At 39.9% G+C, this 26,751-nt stretch overlaps 1 protein-coding gene across 4 annotated transcripts in view; it reads left to right on the forward strand.

The window, feature by feature from the left end:
- Positions 1-17,533, forward strand: part of NTN4 (netrin 4) — a 116,182-nt gene extending 98,649 nt beyond the window's left edge. For 3 of the 4 annotated variants that reach the window (XM_040980569.1, XM_040980554.1, XM_040980578.1), the window contains 3 exons: positions 9,068-9,136; positions 11,119-11,289; positions 16,004-17,533. In XM_040980569.1, coding sequence (XP_040836503.1) covers positions 9,068-9,136; positions 11,119-11,289; positions 16,004-16,140 — 377 coding nt within the window. In that variant the 3' untranslated portion in view covers positions 16,141-17,533. The remainder of the gene's footprint in view (positions 1-9,067; positions 9,137-11,118; positions 11,290-16,003) is intronic. The other variant, XM_040980561.1, reaches the window with a different exon arrangement.
- Positions 17,534-26,751: the final 9,218 nt, after the last annotated feature.

Raw genomic sequence — 26,751 nt, forward strand, 5'->3', positions numbered from 1 at the left:
AGCTTCATCCTAGTCTCCCACATGAGTGGCAGGTACCCAAGCACTTGGACCACCTTCTGTTGCATTTACCCAATTATTAAGAGAGAGGTAGAATGGAAGCATAGTAGCCAGGACTTGACTAGCATGCCAATATGGTACACCAGCATAAAACAGAGCAACTTAACCCACCATGCCACAACACCAGCCTGCTTTTATTATTTTTTTAATTCATATATTTATTAGAAGGACAGAGACAATTACAATCTCTTAATGTGTTCTGACATCTGAAATGGCAAGTTCCACAATGTTGTTGTTTCTTAAAATTATCTTTGCTATCATTTCTTTGTTCTTTGTGCGAATTTTAGATTAAGTGCAGTAAGTCCCCCAGAAATATCTGTTGGGATTTTGATTGCAATTGCACTTTGTAGATTATTTTAATAAAATGTTAGCTTTATAATATTGAATATTTCCAAACACGAGCCTATGTTTCTATGTATGACAATTCTCTTTAAAGCTTTTTCATGATTGTCACTCTAAAAATATTTCCCATATCTTATAAAAATTACTCCTAGACACTTTATAAATTATATTTCTCTGGTAAAATGCTCTTTACTTGAACTTTCTAAAGGATCATGAATGGTAAAAGTCTTTTTTTTTTTAAGATTTTTTTTCATTTCCACTGGAAAGTCAGATATACAGAGAGGAAGAGAGATAGAGAGGAAGATCTTTCATCTGATCTTCCATTCACCAAGCAGCTGCAACAGCTGGCGTTGAGCTGATGCAAAGCCAGGAGCCCAGAGCCTCTTCTGGGTCTCCCACATGGGCACAGAGCCCCAAGGTCTCGAGCCATCCTCCACTGCCCTCCCAGGCTAAAGCAGGGAACTGGATGGGAAGCAGAGCCATTGGGATTAGAACCAGCACCCATTTGGGATCCCAGCGTATAGAAGGTGAGGACTCTAACTGCTAGGCTACCGCACCAGGCCTTGTATTTGATTTTGTATCCAGCAGCCTTCCTTGACTTGTGTTCTAATTCCAGCCATTAGATTATCTTGGCTTTTTAAACAAAAACCATCAACAGTTCCTTAGCAAAGAAGGAGGGTTTTGTCTCTTCACCTTTAGGCCTTAAACCTCATTTTTGTTCCTCGCCGTTGCACATTAGCTACAGCTTCCAGCACAATGTTTTCCTCAATCTGATGGAACTATTTTGAAAACAACAACAAAAAATAGAATAGATAGACAGAGAACAACAAGGAAAGCTTAGAGCCAGACAAGAAACAGTCAGCGGGGACTCACATATACCTTACTAGGTAGGACACGAAAATAAGTTACTCCTCACTGGGGTATTGAAGATTTCTCTGCACACCCCTGCTAAAACTGTTCTGTGCCTCAACTGTTGACATATGCCTTGTTAAAGTTATAAGCCAGTTTGGACTATCCTAAAATCTGCCAAGTTCAGTAAAAATTATGCTTCAATACAATAAACAGCTAAATACAAAAATGAAAATAGACACGAGACAGCTGAATAGTATCCAATAGCCATTTTAAGGTGGATAGAAGCCGGTTGTATATAAACTAAAATTGAAATGTCAAAGAAGTAGTCACAAGATGTGGTTAAGAACTTGCATTTTCTAACATATCAGTCACTCAATATCATGTCAATTAACTCCATAATGTAAACTGTTGTTGATGTTATGTTATGGCTTTTAATTGTTCAGGACGATATTCTGCCAGCTCTGCTTTTAGACCAGAGATGGTCTCCCCAAGAAACTGTTGAATTGACCTGGACAATAAGATGCTGGACTCTATCATGGTACATGCTTGCAATGAAAGAAGCATGACTGGATTTGAACTGTAATACTGCAATAAGGTGGAGTAATCCACCATGGGGAGAGAGTACAGGGAGGGATTGGGGAAACCTCAGAGCCTATGAAACAAAGTCATAAAATGAAATGCAATAAAAAAAAAGAAAAGTTTATCGTATGCTCTTCAATGTACATTCTTATAAAGTATTTATTTATTTATTTATTTATTTATTTATTCATCCATTTATTTATTTATTTGAAAGTCAGAGAGAGAGATAAAGAGAGGTTTTCAACACACTGGTTTGCTCCCTAGGCATTGCAACACCCAGAGCAAGCCATGCCAAAGCTGTGAGCTTCTCCTAGGTTTTCAATATGAGGAACAGGGTCCCAAGAACATGGACCATCTTCTGCTGATTTTCCCAGGTGCATTGGCAGGGAGCTGGATCGGAAATGGAGTAGCTGACTTCAACTAGTATCATATGGGATGATAGTGCCACAGGTAGAGGTTTTATGTGCTACACCACAACACTAGTTCCTGATATTGAAGTTTGATATATAGCCTTTATAAAATAAAAGCCATTCCATTCTAACTTTATTCCTAGGTTTTATATTTAACTAAATACTTTTTCTGCTTATGAGAAAATGAGACTATTTCTTGAATAATCTATTGAGTAATATTTGAAAAAGATGTTCTGAAATATATTTGAAAAAAAATTCTGATATTAAGCTACTCTTTTAGCTCCAAGGTAAGTCTTATTGGTAATGATGCATTTTTATTCATACAAATTTTTTATTTTTTCTTGTTTGCTTAGGATTTTTGTATCTATGCTTATAAATATTACTGGCCTATAATTTAATATACTCTCCATATATGAATAGATCAAAGAGGGCCATATCTCCCACTGTGCAATTATGCTATTATTGTAATAATTTATATAAAATAGAGTCATCTGCTGCTTGACTGTTTGCTATAACTTATCTATAAAGTCATGTTCACATGGTATCTTCTAAATAGTCACTATTTTCAATAGTTACTATATTTGTTTTCTTCTCCAGCTGGTATTGGTAATTAAAACTTTCTAGGAAATTATCAGTTTTATTTAATTTTAAAAGTCTAACTGGCATCAAGTTATACATTACAGTTTATTTAATCTCCACACAACTAGAGTTATTTCTCCTTTCCCTCTCTCTAATCTTATTTGTGCTTTTTTCTTATTGCCTCAGTCAACCTTGCCGGTTTTAGTTTGTTTTTTCAAACAGCAACTTTTTGTTGATTGAAATATATCTCATTGCTCTTTATTTCATTAATTCCTTGCCTTTATTTTCTTTCTTATATTTTCTTCCAATTTGTTTTTGTTGTTCTTTTTTAACTTTGTAAGTCCAATGATTAACTGTTATTTTTAGTCTTTCTTATTTTTAGCAAGTGCCTTTTAAGTTATACACTTCCTTACAAGATCTTTTTAGCTGGATTCTGCCAGGCAGGTTTTACATGCAGCATTTTCATTATCATCCAGTTCTAAACGCTTTGGTATTTTCCACGAGAATTGCTTTTAAAGCCATTGAGTTGCCTGACATAATTGCTCAAACATAAGGATTTTTCAACTGGCTTTTATTGACAATTTCTAACCTAATTTCATTGCAGCATATTTTTGCTCTGAAAGAAAGGAGGGCAACATGAATCAGTGTCTAGTGGCTGCATAATTTTCATCCGTTCAAGTGATTAAGAATTCCAACGTGGCAGCCCAGAGCATTAAATCATGTACCCGGCCCTTCTCAGCAGGGGGCCTGGCATGACTGCCCTGGTCTCACCCCTCTGATGCCAGCCCTGCCCACTCATCTAGCTTGCAGTTTGCTAGAAAGTACAAACCCATGACAAGAACAACAATAGCTCTGGTTTAGATTTTTTGTTGTTTGTTCCTCAGCCTCTCTTCATAAAGCAAAGAGCGTTTACTCAATCTGAGATAATATAGTGGGCCTGTATGGTCCTTTTTCAGTTCTGTCTACCCCACAGGAACTGAACTCCCAATTTGATTTGAAAGTAGACCCCAACAGCCAGTATTTCAGGTCCCTTCTGCTTCTGCATAGCCATTCGTTTCCAACCTGCACAAACCTGCATCTGTTTATACACAGGCTGTGTTTATTATCTGAGTTTGCCATGTATTTGTAGCTAATGATAAGTTTGGGTTTGAATTTATAGAGCTTTGTGGCCTGAAAGTATCTATGGTCATTTTTCCCAACACTTTACCATGAGACGTTCAGGCACGCAGAAAAATTTAAAGAGTTGCATACTCATGTACACATCACCTGAATTCTGTTCATTCAGTAGTCCTTATTTTAGATGAGAAAGAAAACAGAATTTTAAAATAGTCTCATGGAGCACATATGAAACTTTCAGAATCAAGAATCCACATTGAAGAAACACTGACACTCCTTCTTCTGTATCATTAATTTTTCTTCACTGATTACAACCATAGGGTAATTTTCCTAATGGTTTTTATCTGAATCCATAACAGGAAAGGTGGTAGGAAAGATAAGGTAATATAAAGTGGTCACTACTTGGTTTTCAGCATTTGAAAAATTTAACAAATCTTTCCCATTTGCTGTTTGCCTTATTGCTGTGTAAACTGAAATCTTAATTACTTTAAATAGACACTTCTTATAGCTTTCTTTTCTCTTTTTTTCTAATACAATGTATCTTTTTAATTCTCCAATTTTGTCTATTAAACTGAATCTGTAATCATTGGGATTGGGAAACTAGATTTCATTCAGTAAGCCTCACTCATGATTGTTAGAGAGCTGGCAGCATCCCAATCAGGCACACAAAGTCCCAGCACCAGGATGACTCTAAACTGATGTCCACAACAGCTGTGGACATGATGTCCCCAGAGGGTCTCTGCAATGTATCTGGACAGCAGCCAGAGGGAGGTGGACTTTGGTTTCCTGCTTAGCAGTCATATTCCTGTTTGGGATGAAAGAATGCTCATTGATACCCCTTCTCGACAAACCATGATAACCAGAAGTGAGCATTTGGCTGGGCAGTTAAGACATCAGGTAGAACACTCACGTCCCACTTCTCAGTACCTGGTTTCAACATCAGACCATGGTTCTGCTGATGCACACCTGCTCAAGTAGTATTTGGGTTCTTGCCACCCAGGTGGAAGACCTAGTTTGGGTTCCCAGCTCCAGCCCAGCCCCAGCTGTTTCAGACATTTAGGGAATGAACTAGCACTTGCTCACTCTTTCTGGAGCTTTCTATCACTTTCTCTTCCCTTCTCAAATAAACTTTTGAAAATAACTGAATGTGATAACCATTTTCTTACTTAAGAAAGTTCATCCTCCAGTCTACCTGCCTACCTACCATAAATTTTTATGAAAATAACTTGCAACTAGAACAAACTATACACACAAAAAATCCTTAATTTCTACCACTGTTTACAAGGTGGAGAACACCAGATGTAAAATCTTGATTCCTGATGGACAAAATCAGCTTTCACAAGTACCACAGAACTGTAAAGCATCCTCATTTCCATCAGCCTAGTCTAGTCAGATTTTTCTCCACTTACAGATTTCTTCTAAGGAAATACATCTGGGTTGAACTTTGACAAGCACATTGTAATATTTGGGCCCTAAATTTATAGGGTATTAGAAAGTTACCAAAGAAAACCTTCAAATAGTAGACTTATGTATGTTCTTACTGGCAGAGGATTAAAAGCATTATATTGATGTGCTATGCCATTGGTGTTCCATTAGCTTTTTTAAAAAAGATTTATTTTATTTTTATTTGAAAGGCAGAGTTATAGAGAGGAGAGACAGATCTTTTCCATCTGCTGATTCATTCCTCAAAGGGCTATAATTGTCAAGAACTGAGCCAATCCAAGGCCAGGAGCTTCCTCCAAGTCTCCCACGTGGGTACAGGGGCCCAAGGACTTGAGCCATCCTCCGCCACTTTCCCAGGCTATAAAGCAGGAACTGGAGCAGCTGGAATACGAACCCAGCATCCATAAGGGATGCTGGTGCCTCAGGCAGAGGATTAATGTGGTACACCACAGTGCCAATCTCTGTTAGCTTTTATAATATCGTGGTAGCCATATGTTCCTGGTTCAGTGGGATTATCCAAGGCCAGGGTTAGTCACACAGGTTGCTACAATTTCTGAATGCGTGATCCTCTCTGTTATGCTTAGCTTGAAAATGGAGTGAGCTTTTGGCACAGGAGCTAAGACACTGCTTGGGAAACTTGCATCCCTTTTTGGAGTGTCAGGATTTGAATCCCAGCTCCACTGCCAATTCCAGCTTCCTGAACATGCACACCCTGGGAGGCAGCAAACGAAGGCTCAGATAGTTGGGTGCCTTTTTCACACACATGGGAGACCCCAGATTGAGCCCTTAGCTCTTGACTTTGGCCTGGTCCAGCCCTGGCTGGAGCAGGCATGTAGCCAGTGAGTGGAAAGATTCTCGCTCCCTCTACTTTTCCAATAAATATGAATTTGACATTGTGAGCAATATTTAATAAGCCCCATAAACTGATTTTAGGAGCCTTCCATTTTTCTTTCCCACCTCTTAGTTCCACTTATCTTCCACCTGCGCCTGTTATTCTCTGATGGCTGTAGCAGCCTCAGTTGGAGCCACTAATCCAATGTTGTTCACAGTCTCTACATACCTGGGCTCACTGGGAGCTTGCATTCCCGGCCGCCTGGAGGGTTGTCAGCTCTAATCCCTCTATCGTCCTCGTTCAAGACCTCTGACGTTTTTGGCCGACCAGATCTATTTCCCTTGTCCTTTTTGCTCTTTCTGGGGTCGCTTGGTGTGTTTCTGGGGGAAGCCACGCTTCCTCTGCTGACTGCAGGCTTGGAGAAGCCGGCCAGGTGTTCCCTAACTGCAATCTGACTCTTCCACCCAAGGGCCGCCTCCTGCAGCTGAGGCAAACTGTTACTCCAACTGGAAGCCCTGAGAGATAGTCAGGTGGGTCCTGCCACCAATACCCCGAGTGTTTTCCTGATTCCTCTTCTCCTTGATATTTGTTCCATCATTTTTCCCTTCTGGGAGCAAATAGACAGCTGACAGGAACGCAGAGAAAGAAGAGTGAGTCTGTTCTTGCAACCATCAGATTACCAAAGGTATTGCTATCATACACCCTGAAGTTACACACCTCCAAGATGCTCACCTTCTCCTGACTTTCCTGTTTCTGTGGGGGATACTGCATTCCTTTCTATGCCTTGACTGAAATCTGTTTTCCTCAAGTTCATTTTCACACATCATTTTCTTTTTGTCTGCATGCAATGCAGTGGCAAAATTTTTGGACCCAAATACTGCAGCGTCCCTTGCTGCATCTCCCCTTCAAGACTGCTTCTATAGTTCAATCCCACATACGACTGACCCAGACAGTACAGTGGAAAGGTCAGAACCAGGCTTTTAACTGACTTGTTGCTGGTTAGCTGTGCTGCCCTGGGCAACCTAATTAACATCTCTGAACCATCATGCTTTTCATTTGTTAGAAAAGCCTCATAAGGAGATTATTAATATTAAACAAGATGCTGTGTGTCAAGTTCTGTATATAGTTTGTGACTTCAAGTGGGTATTCAAATTCATTACTGCCATTTTCATATAACTGACTTTACCAAACTACCACTGGTCCCTACAATCATTTTCTCCCAATTCCACCACTTTCATACAGTAATATCTAACAAGTCTTCATACATTTGTAAATTCGTGTCACTACTCTAAGTAGATAGCTTTGAAAATTCTCCTTTTTCTAACAAATGGAATCCAGGCCCTAACTGCATATCAGCTGGGTCCTCCACTGTGTCTTCTGTTCTCAGCTCAGTCAGTAGCCCCAGATAAGTAGGCCTCTCCTTTGAACTACTCTTTCTTACTTTTCTTTGCTTACTTTTTTTCTCTACATTTCTACCAAATGTCTACCTGGTAGAATCTTTAATAAGCAAATAAATGTAAAGTGATTAGAACAATGTCTTGCATCCATAGCAAGTGCTCCCACTGTTTGCTGCCATTATTGTCCCTCACTGACAGTGAACTACAAAACAGGAGGAGAGCAGAAGATAGATAGTTGTCACATCAGTAAGAAAATCCTGGGGCCAGTGCTGTGGCCTGGTAGACGAAGTCTCCACCCGCAGCACCAGCATCCCATACAAACGCTGGTTTTGAATCCCAGATGTTCCACTTTTGATCCATTACCTGTATGGCCTGGGAAAGCGGCAGAGGATGGCTGAAGTCTTGGGGGCCCTGTATTCATGTCAGAGACCCAAATGAAGCTCCTGGCTCCAGGTTGGCCCATCTCTGCTCACTGTAGCCATTTGAGGGGGTGAATCCATGAACAGAAGATCTCTGTCTCTCTGTAACTCTGCCTTTCAAATAAAAAGAATTTTTAAAAGTCTGTAAGGAAGTCCTACCTATTCTACATTCTAAGAATATCAAGCTGTATATGAGGTAGCCACTATCTGCAAAGAGCACAGCCTTAGAGAGGAAACATACATAAATGAACATGGAAAGACTACATGTAAACTCCGTGTAGAGGTACTTTTGAAGTCTCTACAGAGCTTGGCAAACTTCTCACACATAACAATTGAAACAGCTCATCTCCACTATCTGGAGAAAATATCCTTTTTATTCTTCAAAGACCATTTCAAATCCATCTTCAGACAATGATGCCTTTTCTCAGCTTCCCAAACTTATGCGAACCTCCCATGCAACCACACAGCGACCTCTCTTAGACAACTTAACCACTTTTACACACACACTGTGTTCCCCTAAGTAAACTGTAAGCGTGATGCAAACAACTTTAACTTGCTCACTTTAAATACTCTGAAATACAGGATGCTCTGCATATCACAGGCTTCATATTTTTCAGATGAATAGCATTATCTTCAAAGGATTGTCCACTGAAGATTGTCCATTGCCTATTATTTGACTTCTGTTATCAGGCACATTAACTGTAAAAAGGCAATTGTCATCTCTGTAGGTTCTCCATTCGCCTGTCTCCTTCCTTCAATGTGGGATATTAAAGCTACACTACATTTATCATAGCATCAGTTTAAAGCATTGATATCATTGCTTCTGCCTTCTCTATTTCATGTCAATACTTTGTTGGATGATAACTAAGTGAATGCAGAAAGACTCAAGTTTTCCTGAAAACTAACTAGGTCTGTTAATATTTATGTTGTATGCTGTATGACTTATTCCAGCCTTCAACATTATGTTATCTGGATTTGGCTGCTGATCTCTTTATTTTTATATATAAATAGCTAATATCATTTTCCATTTATTTTTTATAGGTAAATGTGAATGTAAGGAACAGGTGTTAGGAAACCCCAAGGCATTCTGTGGAATGAAATATTCATACGGTGAGTTTCAAGTCCTTGAGTGTTTCTGAGAAGCTATTCAAGTCAAATGCAGAGAGTTTTTCTGGGGACTGGGAAGCCTAGCCTAGCTGATGCACCACACACCTTGCCTTGCACATACTAGATACTCAGGAAATAATGGAAAAGAGGAAAAGGATATATATTTGGGAGATCCTGAGACAAGTTGTCTGCCCAGATGCTTCCTCACCCTTTCTGTAGACTCTGGACTCCCCTCCCCTTACAATGCCAGGAATATACATCCCATACTCAAAGGGACATGGTCCCTTCTAAGGTGCAGACAGCCACTGTCTTCAGATTCTAAGTAGCACTGCATTTAGCATGAAATAGATTAAGATGCCTTAACTTGCCCATGTATTCTTGAGTGGGATCTAGGAATTTTTTTCTTTGTTCCATACTTATATGGCCTGTAATACAAATGAAGAGAAAATGTAATGATTTCTGAAGCCAAGTGTTTAGGTTCCTGACAACATTGTATTTAAGGTCATAAAAAGCAGAAAGCAAATGGGAAGAAACCTCATAAATCTATAGTACATTATATAAGCACCTCCCTCTCTTCATTTCCCAACTGGGTTAAATAATAAAAGAAAACTCTTGAAATGCATGATGCCCAAAAAAGAAAGGCAGTTAACAGAGAAGAAAATAAATAAATAAAACAAAATAACTAGTAATGTAGTTCAAAGTCAATAAGTTCAAGTGAACATGAACCAACTCTCATCTCACATAGATTTGGTAGCTCTCTGATTATATTTTTGAACAACCAAACTTTCAGTACAATTGTATTCAATGCCTACTTAACAGAACTTGAATGTTTTTAATGACACAGCGATATACTTTGCCTTATTAAGTGCATTACATCCACAGACTTTAGGTTTCTCCCTCCCCAATCTCTAGCCTAATGGCAAAAGCATCAATTGATTGATTTATTCTTTCAGCAAATATTTACTGAGCAACAGTGGTGACTGGACAAGGTTCCTACTGTCTTTGAGCTTACAGTCTTATAGTATAATAAGAATGAACATTTATTGAGCATTACCAGTGGGCCATATGCCCTTCATTCATTTTTCTCATCAGAATTGTAGTCCAAACTCTCTTTAGCCAATTATGTGAACTTAGTTAATTCACTAAACTCTTAATATTTGCTTCCTTGAACATAAACAAGAAATGAGCTTTTAAAATCCCTTAGAAGTCTAAACATGGGCGATTCCCTAAAGATAATTGCCTGGCAACTGTATTTTTGGAGTATAGACTGACTAAGTTTAAAGTTCTCGTGCTACACACAAACTTCCATCGAGGCATGAATAAGCCAGGGGTAGGACTGGCTACTGGTTAAGATACCTCTTGGCATGACTGCATCTTGTATCAGAGTGCCAGGGTTCAAACCCCAACTCTATTTCCAATTCTTGCTTCCCACAAGTACACACCGTGTGAGGCATCATGGGATGATTGAGGTAAATGAGTCCTTGCCACTCACAGAGGAGGTCTAGATTGAGTTCCCAGGTCCCAGCTCCAGCCTGGTCCAGTCCTGGCCACTGAATAGATGGGAGCTCAGGTGTTTATCTCTCTCTCAAATAATTTTCTTAAAAAGTTTTCAAAAAGACAAAGATAGAGATATGTCAGTAAGAACTCTCATTAATATAGAACATTACATCCTATTTCATTACTTGGTCCCCCATTATACCCACTTCATAGATAGAAGAGCATAATAGACTGAAGAATATAGTTAATCTAGGTAAATATGATATGAAAAATTTTGTTAAATGCCTGGGCCTAATAATCTTTAAAGGCAATTTTCACATTTTGGCATTTTCAATTCACCTTTTCATTGTATTCCAAAATGCATATTTCATATGTATAATTATATAAATAAAATTTTAGGTGAATAAACCTAAGCATACTTAAGTTCAAACCGCAAAAGATAATATACAATTTTATGCCTTTTGACTTGTGGAACTCTGTCATTACAGTGCTCAAAATAAAGATTTTATCAGCTCACGATAAGGGTTCTCATGCTGAGGTCAATGTGAAGATAAAAAAAGTCTTGAAGTCTACCAAGCTGAAGATTTTACGAGGAAAGCGGACCTTGTATCCAGAGTCTTGGACTAACCGAGGTTGCACCTGTCCAATCCTCAATCCTGGTGAGTGAGTGGCTTTTCCCTCCCAAGGGTCCTCTGATGCACTGCTTGTCTTACATTCCCAAAAGAAACCACAGTCCAAATAAACTGAGCCAAAGCACCTCTCCTTCTCACCGTTTAGATTCTGGGGAAAATCCAAACAAAACTTTAGAACTGACATTAATAAATGACTTTTTGTCCACCATGTGCTCTATAGAAGTCAGATATTTTTCAATCTAGCCACATAATACCCTATGGCCTAACACAAACATCTCAGATAGGTTCCAGGTACCAGCTGCAGCAAAAGTACTTTGATGACTTTATCGGCCACTAATGCTTTATCTGAAAGCCAGGTCCTGTGACCACAGAACCTGTTCCGCAAAGTTCAAACACAAAATGCTGTCTGCAAATAATGCAAAATTCATTTCTCACTATTGCATGAGAAGTATCTACTTCTCCTGGACAGAAAATGAATCTCAAGTTCTTGTCTCCTTGTTTTTTACTAGAATGATTATTCTGGCTTGAAATCTGGGGGAAAACAGCCTCCCAAAGCAATGTAGAATTAAAACAAAAAAACTTGAAATGGAGGGAAAATTCATTTGTACTTTTCAATGTTATGACAGAAATGGATACATGGAAACGAGCATAGGGTCCTGGCCTCTTCACGCCATAAGTATATATATTCTTCCCACCTGTGTTGTCAACTATGTATTTCTGCCTCCCTCGTTGCATGTGAGGTTTAGTATTTTAATCATGGTATCTTTAAAGAAAAAAATTTATTTATTTTTATTGGAAAGGCAGATCAGATTCACAGAAGGAGAGACAGAAATATCTTCCATTCACTGGTTCACTGTCCCAGTGACCACAACAGCCAGGAGCTTCTTCCAGATCTTCCAAAAGGGTTCAGGATCCCAAGGCTTTGACCGTCCTCCTCTGCTTTCCCAGTCCATAAGTAGGGAGCTGGATAGGAAGTGGAGCAGCCGGGACACGCAGTAGCACCCATATAGAAACCCAGCACTTGCAAGGTGAGGATTTAGTCATTGAGCCCTCACACCAGGCCCTGGTCATAGTGTTTTAAGTATCTGTCATAAGTGTACAGGTAATGATAACATAGCACCCAGACAGCAAAACAAATAATAATCCCTCTAAATCCCTTGTGTCTATTTCCCTATTTACCTTGTCATTACCTATGCCTTCATGGCCCTGTTGAAACAGGTACAAAATTTGAGTTCTGGATCTAATTCCTCCCCCAGCTAAGTCCAAGAAACCACAATTACATAAACAAGAAATCTTTTCTGGCCTTTGATTCGTAATTTGGCAAACACAGAAACTGAAAAACAGGGGTAAGGGGAGTAGCAGTCTCTAACTAAACAAGGACAAGGACACAAATTTGGACTTTTTTTTTTTTCTGTTGACCAATATCTTGCATGCTTTCCTACATTTCCCTTCTTCTTTAAACTGATTTAAATGTTAATAAGGAAAAAAACATATTGACTCCTAAAAAATAAACACTGGTCCAAAGAACAATTAGAGGTAATAAGTCTTAGACTTGGAATACAGGGAGCTAAGAGTCATTCATTCACAATTCGATTTCCTAATGATCTGTGGGTAGGGGTTCTCCTTAGAAGTATGCTTCTGAACCAAGGGGGGAAAAAATTAAAAAACAAAAAAGAAGAAGAAGGATCCTCCTACGATGTTGACACAAGAGAAGAAGGCCTGCCCGTTTTTTTAGTAAGATATTGAAAACAAAGGCTCGGACAGTCGGAGCCAGCCTCACCTCCCAGAGGTGAACATACTTCCGACTCAGGTTTCTGCCGGAGTCCAAGAATCAGCTGAGTTCATCACCATCACAGACATAAGTGCAATTATTCAAAGAATCTCTTGAAAACATGTTTACCGGCTTTAAAACAATGACGGGGACCTGCCAAAGCAAAATCAGACACTCTTTCATTTCACTTTGTTTTTCCGTTTTTACGAGTTCAATCACTAAGTCCAAAGAAAGCCGATAAGAAATTCTGAAACCTTACACGCCAGCTTGCTCCCTTGGCAGCTTTTGAAAAGGAGCAAATCCAGCTGGGCATCTCTGCACGTCCTTTCATTCCTGACTCACACATACGTTCACTCATTCATCCAGCATCTATTCTAGCATCCCAAATATCATATATTTTTTTCCTACGGGTACAAAATAAACGTTGTGCCCTTGAACCAGCAGTTAAAGTAGATACTGAAAGCAGAGATAAGCAAACAAAATATAAATGTTGTTAAGAGACATAAAAGAGGGGCCTGTCTTGAGGCGTAGCATCCCATGCTGAGCACAGAGTTCTAGTTGCTCTGCTTCTGTCCCAGCTCGCTCCTCATGCACCTGTGAAGGCAGCAAATGATGACCCAAGTACTTGGATCTCTGCCTCTTTCACTTGGGAGACCTGAAAGGAGTTCCTGGCTCCTGGCTCTGACCCGGCCCAGCCCCGAGTCATTGCAGCCACTTGGAAGATCTCTGCCTCATTTTAGCTTCCAAGTAAATAAATTTAAAAATCCTGGACTATACATAAAATAAATGTAAAAAGATACCACTATTTTGTAATTTTGTTCTGATGCTGTTGAATTTTGGGGTTTGCTATTTCTGTTAATTTAACTTACATTTGCATTTTGAATCAATGGTAGATTCCTATAGGATTTGCTCCGGTTTCCAAGCAAATTCATTAAAAATGCTAAGTTTATCCCTTTAGTTTCTTAAAAATTGTTATTTTTACTTTAAAATTAGGATTACTTGTTATTCTGTTAACTAAATACTACGATTTTTTTCATGCAGAGGCTAAGATTTTCTTTTTAAAAAATTTAAATGTCTTATTAATCATTTTGCATTCTGCTCTCTGGGATTTGAAACCTGTCACTATTTTCCTTTTTCTCATTTTGAAAACATGGTGATTGCCATTTACAAGCGTAGCATTGTTTCTTTGGATAATCTGTAACATTCCTTTTACTGTTACTGAAACAATAATAAAGATCATCTCTGTTAACATGCTGGCACACCTCCTTCCAAACCTTTCCTCGGGTACGCTTAGTGCTTTTTAACCTAAAGAGAGTATGCTTCATTCTGTGAACTACTTTATTCTGTTAGTAGGTCTTCCCTTTGATTGCAGTTTCTTTCCATCTCTGTTGATCCTCAGACCAAATTCATATTCCCCAGCTAATCTCAAAACGTCCTTCCGAGCTGCCAGGTCCTGGCCAGTATTCCCTCTGGGAATCTAGTTTTTAAGTGGCTTCAATTGCCCTTAATTCTAGCACAGTTCCTCTTTCATGATTGCCGTTGAAGAAACCAGGCCAAGCACCCTCTACGTGTTGCTAACTGCAACATTTTTCTAATTGGTTCCTTGTGGTATCATTTAATTCTCCTATCTTCTATACCTAATGTGATCTCTAAAGAAGGTGAAATACAGGAGAAAATTTTCTCCTTATCTTATACCAGAAAGTTCCATTTTACAAGCACAATTATTTGCTTTAGCCAATAATATTTTTTAAATTGTTTCTAATTCCCAAATCAGTATTACTACAGACCTTTACTGAGGAAGATCCCATTTCCTTATATTATTGTATAGGTTCCATGTATATGTATGTGCTACACGAAATTATTTAAAAATGAATAACTGACAAGGTTAGGTCTTGTCAGTTATTCTTTTTTTTTTTTTCAAGATTCATTTGTTTTTACCTGAAAGGCAAAGAAAAGGAAACAGAAACAGAGAAATCTTTGATTCACTGGTTCAATTCCCAAATGGCCACAATGTCCATAACTGAGCTGGTCCAAAGCCAGGAACCACAAGCTTCTTCTGGATCTCCCACATGGGTGCCCAAAGATATGAGCCACCCTCTACTGCTTTCCTGGGCCATAAGCGAGGAGTTGGATCAGAAATGGAGGCACTGGGACTGGAACTAGCGCCCATATGGGATGCTGGTGCTTCAGGCAGATGCTTAGCATGCATGGCACCACACTGGTCCCTATTCATTTATTTGTACTATTATGACAAACAAGCATCCTATATTCCAAAAATATCCATTTTACATAGGGAATATGTGTTATTTATATAACTTATCACTCTCTTCCAATCCATTACTCTCCTGAAAATGGTTGTTTCATTTTTATAAAATCCTCTTTATGGGGCCAATGTACCATACATAAATGATTAAGACACCACCTACAATGACAGTATTCAGTTTGAGTCCTAACCCCCACCAAGCTCCCTGCTAATGCCTTGGAAAAACAATGGAAGAAAGCCCTTGGGCACCTGCAGTCATGTGGGAGACCCAGAAGACGTTTCTGGTTCCTGGCTTTAGCCAGGCCCAGTTCTGTCTGTTGTGGCCATTTGGGGAGTGAATCAATGGATAGAACTGTCTTTTCTCCTCTCTCTATAATTCTGCCTTTCAAACAAATAAATGAATCTTTTTTTTAAATCTGCTAAACACACACAATCACACATAGTGAGTTTTCCAGAAATACTGATTTATAGTGCTATATGAAGTATCCATAGAATCCTCACTTCTTTACTTTAGAGAGTTGTATCTGTCCAAAGTCAAATTTCTAGAACCATACAGACCTGAATTTGACTTACAGGGCTGTTTCTTGCATGCATTTTTCTTTACCTTGCTTAATCTAATTCTTTCTTGTAAAAACAAACTCCTTAAATCACATCACTTTCTTTCAAAAAGCATAACATTTTATAGCCCCCTTCTTGTTCTCTTTCAGGCTTGGAGTATCTTGTAGCCGGACATGAAGATGTAAGAACAGGCAAACTAGTTGTAAATATGAAAAGTTTTGTCCAGCACTGGAAACCATCTCTTGGGAGAAAAGTCATGGATATTTTAAAAAGAGAATGCAAGTAGCAATAAAGGTATATAGGAAAGAAAGAAGGAAGGAAGGAAGGAAAGAAAGAGAGAGAAAGAAAGAAAGAAAGAAAGAAAGAAAGAAAGAAAGAAAGAAAGAAAGAAAGAAAGAAAGAAAGAAAGAAAGAAAGAAAGAAAGAAAGAAAGAAAGAAAGAAAGAAAGAGGCACTTGTTTGCATACAAAACATGAACTGAATGGAAAGGAGACCTGAAAATCAAACTGGAATTATTGAAAGTGCCAAAATGGAATGTTCCAGTGCATTGGCCTAGCCTAACCTCTCTCTCCTGGGTGCAGTTCTGGTTCATAAAAAGGAATGAAAACCCTACACTGACATCTGCTTTCCAGGGGCCTGACTCAGATTCGTAACAACCGGGAATGTTTTCACAGCAGCATGGTATTTAGCACTAATCCTGGAGAGCAGTCAGAACCTCCACCAAGGCCTCCACCCAGCTTCAGCTGGGATACTCCCACTTGATGCTACTTGGTCATTCATGAGTTGTTTAAGGAGTCCCTGGCACTCCCGTCAGAAAAGGTTTTTTTAAAAAGAGCCTTCTCTCGGGTGTTGCATACAAACTTTGATCCAGAGACGGGTGTGAAATGGACCCCTCTCCCCTTGTAGATAGCATTTCCTTGTACAAAGCACTTTACACTTTACTTATAAAAGTCCGGAGACTGCTACGGCCTAGAAGAGAAGAAAAGGGTGTGAGCAGAAACATCTGCAGAAACAGAAGCACTACCACAACCCGTGGCGAACGCTTTGCTTCTGAACGCTTGGAAAAGCTGTGTGACAGTGCAACATCAAGCATTGGGCGAGTACGTTTGCATAAACCTCAGCTGCAGGCTTGAGGCTAAGAGTCAAAGACGCCAGCCATCATAAGACTTAAACAAACAAACAAAACTAAATAAGACTAGACTTTACAATAAGAAGAAGAAATCCTAAGTGTAGAAATATGCTTGCATAAAGAGGTCTCAGACTTGCTAAGAAGCTCATTTATTTGCAATGCACGTGTATACACTTCAGAAGTTGTCCACACAGAATTTGTGTTTAGTATTTAAATCTGACCATTGAAATGCTTTTCCTCCTTGTCCTTATTAGCAGTATATGGTCAACTGTTACCCCACTGTTCAACACACCTTTTGTGATGATTCATCAAATTATGAATTTCTCATTAGAATTCATTTTCAGTAGCAACGTGTGACCACTTGTACATACAGTTTCTTCTGTACTTGGATAGACAAAACCTGAACCACAGTGCTATAAGATTTTCACATCCACAAAAAAAAAAAAAAAAAAAAGTCCTAAGGTCCTGTGGACTTGCAAAATATATATATGTTGCTTTGTTAATTTGTTTTTATATTTCATGTATGTAATAAAGGAATATGAACTCCTTATTTTGTCTCATTTCTTAGTCAATTCTTTCAATGATGCCAAAGATTATCTTCTCTTAATTAGGATTTTAAGTCTAATTCCTTAAATTAACAGTCAATGGGGCTGACATTGTAGTAAAGCTAGTTAAGGTGCTGTTGATGATGCCAGCATCTCATACAAGCACCAGTTCGAGTCCTGGCTGCTCCTCTTCCAAACCAGCTCCCTGCTAATGCATCTGGAAAAGCAGTAGAAGAAGGTTAAGTTGCTAGGTCACTGCCACCCACATGGGATATCAGTATAGAGGTATGGCTGCTGGCTTCTGACTATTGTGGCCATTCTCTCCTACCCTCCTAACCCCAGTAGCTCAGCCTTTCAAATAAATTAACTAATCTTTTCTAAGAAAATGTCAAACAGAGGCCTGTCATTTCTACTTTGTCTCTGGGATGTTGGAATGGAGTGATAGATAATTCAGATGAATTTAGTTTCCATAATCTTTGGACATGATCTTTTCATCGGGTATATTGTAATTTTTATATTATATTCACTTTTAACTAATTTTAAGTGTCGCAAGCTTTGTGTTGAAAAATATAGAAAAAGCTTAATGGAAAAGTCTCTATAAACCAAACAACTATAGGAGCAACCATTAGCATTTTTCAAGGCTATGCTGTGCTGTGGACTGTTTTCTATATAATACACATGCCTTTATATAATTGGAAACATTCCATACATAATTCTTGTGGAATCTCTTTTCACCTGTAGGTTTGTCTCTCAGCTTCTTATCTATTATTACCTTATCCTGGTAGGTGGCACATTTACCTGGTAGGGTTGCAATTCACAAATATGTATAGCATACCAAGAAAAATATTTCAACATATCAGATACAGGATTTTCCAGTTCACCTTATTTGTTATAATTATTGCCCATTAAAAATGAAGGGTGGGAATATTTTTCAAATGAAAAGTTTAAAAATGTCCTCAAAATCTTAAGTGAAAAAAAGCAAAAATAATGTATAATTAATCCCCCAAAAGTCATTCATTGCATATATTTTTTCCTGAAAGGGTCATATTATCAGAAATGTTCATCCCTAAAAGGGGAAAGAAGGAGGGAGACTTTTCTCTTTTTTTATTTACACATAATCGTAGTGTTGATTTGCTTTCAGTAATCCTGTATTACTTTTGTAATTTATTTTTTCAAAAACAGTTTGAACTTAATTGTTTTTCAAGCATTTCAAGTAAATCCATAACTTAAGGTTTAATTTTATCTGATCTGCCAAATGGCTGGCCCCTTTATGTCTTCCCAGTATGCTTTAATAAAAACATCTTCATGAGTTACTCTTTCAAGCCCCTTTTCTGGTAATATTTAAAAAGCAAGCACAGTAGTAGTAGTCTAATCTACCTTAGGCACTAGTAGCCCATATGGTCACCAGTTTGAGCCCAAGTTGTTCCATTTCCAATCCCGTTGCCTGCTTATGGCCTGGGAAAGCAGAGGATGGCCCAAGTCCTCGTGCCCTTGCACCCATAGGAAAGAACCAAGAGAAGCTCTAAACTCCTGGTTTTGGACCAGCCCAGCTCTGGCCTTTGCAATTGCAGCCAGGAAACTTTCATGAACCAGTGGATGGAAAGTGTGTTTGTGTGTGTGTGTGTGTGTGTGTGTGTGTGTGTGTGTGTGTGTGTGTTCTCTGCAAACTCTGCCTTTCAAATTGTTTTCTTTAAAACAAAAAAGCACAGGTAACTTAATCATCATAGCTTAAGGTTATAAACATACTTCCACGGCATTTCTAAACTTCCTATGAGCATCATATGACTTCCAAAGTTCAAGCAAGGGAGAAAGCCTGGATTCGCCATTTGTCAAGGAAAACCACAAAAGTGTGAGCTGACCTCCTCTGGGCCCCATTCCCATTCTCATTCAGCCACTTCATCATACCTCCACACCTTTGCCTAGCACTTCCTCCTCCTCAGCATCTTGCAAAATAACTACCCTGTTACCAAGGCAACCATATCCAATGAAACTTCATTTGAACCGAAGCCCTTCCTTCCTGGGCTCCTGGGAAAGTGTCTACCCCTAGGGCTTTGCTCCCCGTGCGCCTGATGCGCCTGAGCTTTAATTAGCCAGCACACGGTTGCATCATTGCCATGAATCTGTCTTCCTGATTGGCCCAACTCCACGAGGTCTGAGCCCTCTGACATCATTTTCCTCCATAGAGGAATGTTGCTAATATTTGGTATTGAACGCAATGGAAATTCTCCATCACAGGAGCATCTTTTAATAGCGTCCACTAAGTGAGGTCAAATCTGTGGGGATATGAGCACAAGTCCAAAAGCAGCATCCCTCTGGATGCATGAAGCAGGGAACAAAGCCTATTATGGGTAAATATCTTCTTTAGGATGCTTTTGGTTCTCGCAAAAACAAATCCTTTTTGAAATGATCAGTCTTGTGCACTCTGAACCTTGAAAATGCCTTGTGCCTCAGTCCCCTTCACTACCCCTGGCCCCAAGGCCTGAGAACAAGAAGAGAGGGCATGGAGCACTGCTTGGCCGTGTTGTCAGAGGCCCAGGCACTGAATGGCTTTTGTGTTCATTGTTTTGATGATAAGCAGTCTCCTAACTTAACGTCACCAAAGAAGCCAAAGATACTCGTGACTTATTTCCCACAGTTGGGAAGGAAAATATTTATGGACAGGCTGGATTTTGCAAGGGAGATTTGGTGCGATAAAAATGGACTGGAGCAAAAGGGTGTGCCTTGCATGAGTGAGGGTTTGTTTTTGTAATCATTTTCAGGGCATTGCTTAAAATCCTCTGAAAATGATGCCCTGGTCGTTGCATCTCTATACCTCCCCCAAAGCAATAAATAGCTCTATATTTGTTCTTTGCAATTCATAACTTTAAAATTTTTGTTCCTTTCTTGTACTTATTTCATAGGCACGGACACAAACAGACATCCCATCCACTGCTTTGCTCCCCAACAGACAGGGCTGTGCTAGGCCAAACGTGGGAGCCTGGAACCCCACCTGCATCTCCCATATGAGTGGCAGAAACCCAAGTAAACACTTGTGATTTCAGAAATGACAAATTCCCAGAGTTATTATTAGTTCATAAATGCTGATTAACTGAGAAAAGGAGAATGCTAGTTACCAGAAGGAAATATTTATATGCACTGAGCTGAATAGATGTTTCCAAAATGTGAGCTATGTGTTCTGTTAAAAGATTTGATAGATGCTAAACATATATCTAGTTTGTAACTGTGTAGTCACAGATGGGTGATCATATTCTCAAGTGTATATTAGTAATGAACTGATTTATAAACCCAAGAATAGCAATGCCTTAGGGGTTATCATTGAGGACTCATCTGAACAAAAGCAAACAGCAGCCAGATAAGGGACCTTGAATAACAACTGTTGGCTGATGTTCACAGTATCCAAGAAATGGTCTGCCCTGAACTCCCTGAACAAGACCCAGGGATTCAACCTTGATGAATGAGATGTAAAAAAGCTAACAACGGCAGTGATGAAGGGTTGACCGGCAAGTGAGCACTTTTCTACCCTTGTAATATTCTTCTTTCATCCTTTTGAATCCCATGTGAGGCGTGTGTCGTGATCACTTCCATTTCCCAGAGGAGGAAGCAGGCACAGGGACGAAAGCCAGCTCTTCAAAGACACCCAACTAAGAATCATGAGACGTAGATCTCAATCCAAACATTCTACACCACTGAGTCACAGTTTTAGCCACTAACAGGGGACTCGGGTATTTAGAAAGAAGTCCATTTGTGTCCTTGGGCTATTTGTTTTAGATTGTAGTTGTGAAAAGAGAACTGAAAGTCAGCAGTTCTCTGTTTTCCTGTGCTACACTCCAAATTATAGCATAATCCATCATGGCCCTCTGAGATGACATAATTTTCTACTGTCATTCCCATTGTTACACTAGAAAAATGCTACTTATCATAAAAGAAGAGGAAATGATCGAAGTCCTTCTTTTATCTTTGTTTTCTTCCTTAGTCTGGTTTTTCTGAGGTCCGTTTAGACAGAAGGTCTGTTTTGGTATTTATCAGTAATGACCCTGAACAAGCTACTGGGACACTCAATAGCATTTCAAATCAATTCTCTCAGCTCTGACTTCAGTTGTGCAGGGAGACTTCATTTGCAAGATGAATGAGAAGGGAATGACACCAAGGGGGGTAGGGGATAGGAAAAACACAGAGAATGGCAGCACTTTGTCAACCAATGAGTGCAAGAGTGGCCCAGGAAACAAAGGACAAAGATTCAGGAGAAAATAAAGGATAGCAACAGCCAAGAAAGGAACTGAGTGATTTATTTCAGCAAGAACATGCAAACTGTTTTAAACAGTATATATACTCAGTCAACCAATTCAAGTAGTGCCAGATCTATGATATACGTAAGATAGCCCTGAGTTTGTTTGATGGTAGTTGTATTTAGAAAGCCTAAAAGCTACAGTAGCTAATTCCCAAACCTTGGGTAAATGTAATTAGCAAATTAGAGAAGCAATTCATTTTACCATAGTTAGAAATCGATTTTGAATTGATTTTTCACAAAGGTCCCAGTCAAGCAAACATTGAGTAACAGTAAGTATTGCCTAACTGTATTTTTCCATATGCATGCTTATCTGCATCATCACACTTATACCTGTAGTCAGAACTTTACCTGCTTTCTCTTGTCAGAGCTCACAGAATTGCCTTGCAAACTCAGTAGTACAATTGGGCTGAGACTGAAGGCCCAAAGGCTCAAAGCACTTGCGCAGTCACAAAGCAAGGAGGAAGCAAAGCAGCTATGTATACCCACCTTTAGGAAGCATACTTGTAGTCCTCAAGTGTTATGAGCAGTCAGCTGGTTCTCTAGAGTCCCAGGACCCTCCTTCAGAACACCAGTATCTGCAGGTCTGGCTGGGGGTCAGAATGGGCCATTTCAATAAGCATCAGAGGCAGTGCAGGTGCAGGTGATCTAGGGCAAGGCTTGAGACCCACCATCCTAGACATACAGAGGAGTCTCAACAAAACCACAGGATCTTTTGTGAGTTCTGTTTCTGCACACATGTTCACTGCTGGTCCAGAACCTACCTGGCTTTTGTAACAAGTACTATTGAACGAACAACAAAATCATTAGTCCTGCTATTACCGCAAAGCTAAGGGAACAAAAAAGGGGAACTGAAGGGAGATTCCCCCAGCAGTTACATACACATACTTCCTAAATCAACCTTCACAAGAACTGTGAAAACTTAAATTTGCCTTTGATCATCCAACTCCTTACTTCACATCCAGGAGCTCATCAGCTACCTACCACTCGGGATCAACATTAAGATGCTGGTCAAGAATCAAAATTCCCAGCCTTTGTGCTGACCTTAAACATTGTACGTACTTGTCAAAATGCCTCTTTAAGAAAAAAATACTTATTTGAGAGGTAGAGAGAAGTGAGGGGAGACATAGAATGACAATAACAGAGACAAAAAACAGAGAGTCCCCAACCCCTAAATCAATCCTGGCAAATGCCCACACAGCAAGAGCTGAGCTGGGGCCAAAACTGGCAGCCAGAAACTTCAATCTGGCTCCCCCACAAGGGTGGCAGGAACCAGATTACCAGAGTCTATGTTGGCAGGAAGTTCAAGTCAAGAATTAAGAGCAAGGAACAGACTTCAGGTACTCCAAATGAGAATTATCATAACCACTGCTCTAAAAGCCCATTCCAAGATACTATTCTTGACCACAAGCTGAATAGATGGGTAAGATAAAATAAATCACTCTTATCAAATTCTTTTCCATTTTCCCACTTCTCAATTCCCTCCTAGCACGCTTTATAGACCCAAAGAAACCATGCACGTCCACTGAGCACTATTAATGAGCCATTTGAATCGCTGGAATTTCAGGCCCTGGTGGCAGGCCAGGCGAGGAGATACTTGGGTCAGCTGTGCCTTTCAATGCCTCATAAATTAGGCCGCCTGGGCAGCTTCCTAAATTTCCCTTTAGGCAATGCCAGTTCTGACCACATACTCAATTGTACCTGTACCAATTGAAGCTGCAGAGGTAAGGGAGGTGGAAAAAAAAAGGTGACCACAAAGTGACATTAGAAAATGCAAGCACTGGGAAAGACATCCTAACTTGGCCTCTCTCCTAAGTGAGTATTTGAGCCACAGATAAAACCATCAGCACTCAGACAGACGCAATACACTTCTTCCCCAACCCCAGAAAAGAGAAAGAAAATGACAAGAGAGCGCTATCTTTGATCGGTGTGGGGAGAGAAAAATCAAGGAAATGTACACAACTGGAATGGCGACAAAGAGAACTCTTTCAACACCACAGTGGCTCTCCGACCTCCTCTGCGAGGATGCCTGGCTAGTCATGACCTTCAGCTGCCTGAAGAGCTTTTGATCACTGCAGAGAATACACAACTGGATATTTTTATCAGCATGTTCTCTGCCTCTCATAAATATTGTATTAAATTGTTTGAACCAAAAATACACCGAATACATTTTGTTAAAAAAGCACTATTTACAAGTACACTTCACTTGCCATCTTGAAAAGGTTGCACCGAATGCCTCAAGAAAGAAGAGAAAGCTTGGGAAAGATACCCCTCACATCCTGTGTTTTCACTTAGCCCCAAGATTATCCTGCTAGGATTAGACAAAAGCTGTTGTGGAGAAAGTAGTCTTTAAGCCCCCATAATAATACTAGTTGATGTTTTTCAAGATCCAATATCTTTATGTTTTTCTCTCTCTCAGCAAGGTCAAGACTAGTTCTTTCTCCAAACACCCACAACAGCCAAGGCTGGGCTTGGGCCAGACACGAGACAAGAACAAAAGGCAGGGCTTTTGTCATGAGTGTCAGGAACTCAATGACTTGAGCCCTCAGTGCTGCCTCCCAGAGTCAGAATTAGCAGGCATTTGGAATCAGGGGACAGAGTTAGGAAACCCAGGCCCACTGAGGCAGGACAAGGCACTGACAAACCATGAATGGTTTATGATTATTTTTTATAGGCGATAGTCACTTGCCTTCCTAGCTCAGGTACTTTAACATGTAAACTTCTTATGGAAGAAACAATGTGATTCAGGGCAGAGTAGGTATAGGAGAAGCCCCATGCATTCATCTCAATTCTCAGAACAACATTTGAAAGTAGTTACTATTATTTCATTTTACAGTTAAAGAACATGAAATTAAGAAGAATAGAGTAATTTTCCAAGAGTTTCCAAAGTGGAGGTCAATCTGATTCCAACTCCTGGTCCCCTGCAACTATCTCATGCTGATTGGATACTCTGAATACCTTTCTCATCATGGCTTGTTGGACTGTAGCCCTTCAATCACTCATTTAACACCTATTTCTCATGGCTTTATCCGTGATAGGCACAGTTTCAGGGCTTGGGAATCTAGCAGTAAACAATGCCAGATTCCTGTTGTCCTGAAGCTTCTGTGCTAGCATAGAGGAAGGGCCCTTTTCAAAGATGATGATTCTCCTAATCCCTGCTCTTCCTCATATTGTAGAGCTGGTTGATGGTACACCCAATGTTACAGATGAGAAATATCCAATTCCACCAGCAAAGGAAATATTCAGTACAATGAGTCCCATCATCGGATTGTACAGGGCACTGCTTTCTCCCTGGTGATTGGACAGCAGTGGGTGTCGATCTTCTCCTGAGTGGAAAGCTGCTGTGATTAGGTCATGGCCACCATGCGAGAGATCTAGCCTTGGGCTGTGTGCCTAAAGGGAAGCAGTCGCTACCACCCAGTAGGAAGCTCACAAGGTCTCCTGCTCTGTGCTATGCATTCATTTTCCTGTTGCCTTTAAACACTGACAACAGCTCTGTCTGACACCCACATGTGAGAAGGTCAGGCTTTCTCCACCTGCCTGAGCCTTGGAGCCTTTGACCCACTTTGCTCCGAACAAGACTGCTTGGGGTTTCAAGCTGTTCCCATACTGACGGCTGGGGAAGATGCACAATATAACTCCGTGAGAAATAGCAGGGACAGTAACAGAAAAAGAAATTCTGGGCATTCTTTCAAGCCATTAGGAAGTTCCAGCACATTCCAGCTGCGAAAGAATTCAAGTCCCTCCACTCACGTCAAAGTTGCAGGGCCATCCGTGTATGCTTTGCACATTTAATAGTCCACAGCCTAGCAATGAACTCTAAATTCTCTCCCTATCTGATGGATCATGTGCTGCAACCTGATTCTAGAGGGAGGTCAACCTGGAATTGAGCGAGTTACCCTGAGGCTTTGGGCAAGGACATTTCAGGGGTTCAAAGGTTCACCAAATTACACACAGCTCTTCCAATATAACTTGTGAGATTTTTGTTTTCCAGAATATTTTATTCTGCAAGCTTTGAAAAGCCATATACATGACTATTTAGAGCTTGTTATAAAAAAAAGTCTTCACTCCTTTTGGGGTACAAGAAGCCATGTTCTTGTCCCTTTTTCTGGAGCCAAATGCAGTCCTCAAATCACCCTGTTTCAATCGCCCCTACAAATCTGCTCAACTGAAGAAGAGTCACTTCTCACTTAATTCCTAACTCATTTTTCTCTATTTTTTCTTTTTTTTTAAGATTTATTTTATTTTTATTGGAATATCAGATATACAGAGAGAGGAGGAGAGACAGAGAGGAAGATCTTCCATCTGTTGATTCACTCCCCAAGTGACCACAGCAGTCGGGGCTGAACCAATCTGAAACCAGGAGACAGGAGTCTCTTCCAGTTCTCCCACGTGGGTGCAGGGTCCCAAGGGTTTAGGCCATTCTTGACTGTTTTCCCAGGCCACAAGCAGGGAGCTGGATGGGAAACTTGGCCACAGGGAATAGAACCGGTATCTATATGGGCTCCTAGCGCGTTCATGGTGAGGACTTTAGCCACTAGGCTATCACACGTTATAAAGGATGGCATAATAATGAAAATAAAAGAAGTCGCTCCTATAGCAATTGTAAAACTATTCTCACCATGAGGAAGTCATCTTCTTCATCTTCTTCACTTTCTTTTTTTTCTTTTCTTTTTTTTAATTATATTTTTGACAATCTTTACATACTTAATTAGGGTAAAAAGGTTCAAGGGCTACAGGAAAGTGGGTAAGACTATTATTTCCATATTGTTTCCTTCATGTTTAAAGGTGGATATTAAGGGAGAGGGCCCACGCAGTTTCCCACCCCAGTTCCCAGATGTAGGACATGCTCTGAGGTTCTTGTTCAAGTGGTTTTGATATTCCAACAGTTATGAATCGCTGCCAATCTTGCCACTCCAAACACGATGAAGTCTTTGA

The sequence above is a fragment of the Ochotona curzoniae genome, unplaced genomic scaffold, assembly GCF_017591425.1.
Source record: "Ochotona curzoniae isolate NIBS_2020 unplaced genomic scaffold, NIBS_Ocur_1.0 contig_1014, whole genome shotgun sequence".
Taxonomy (NCBI): Eukaryota; Metazoa; Chordata; class Mammalia; order Lagomorpha; family Ochotonidae; genus Ochotona; species Ochotona curzoniae.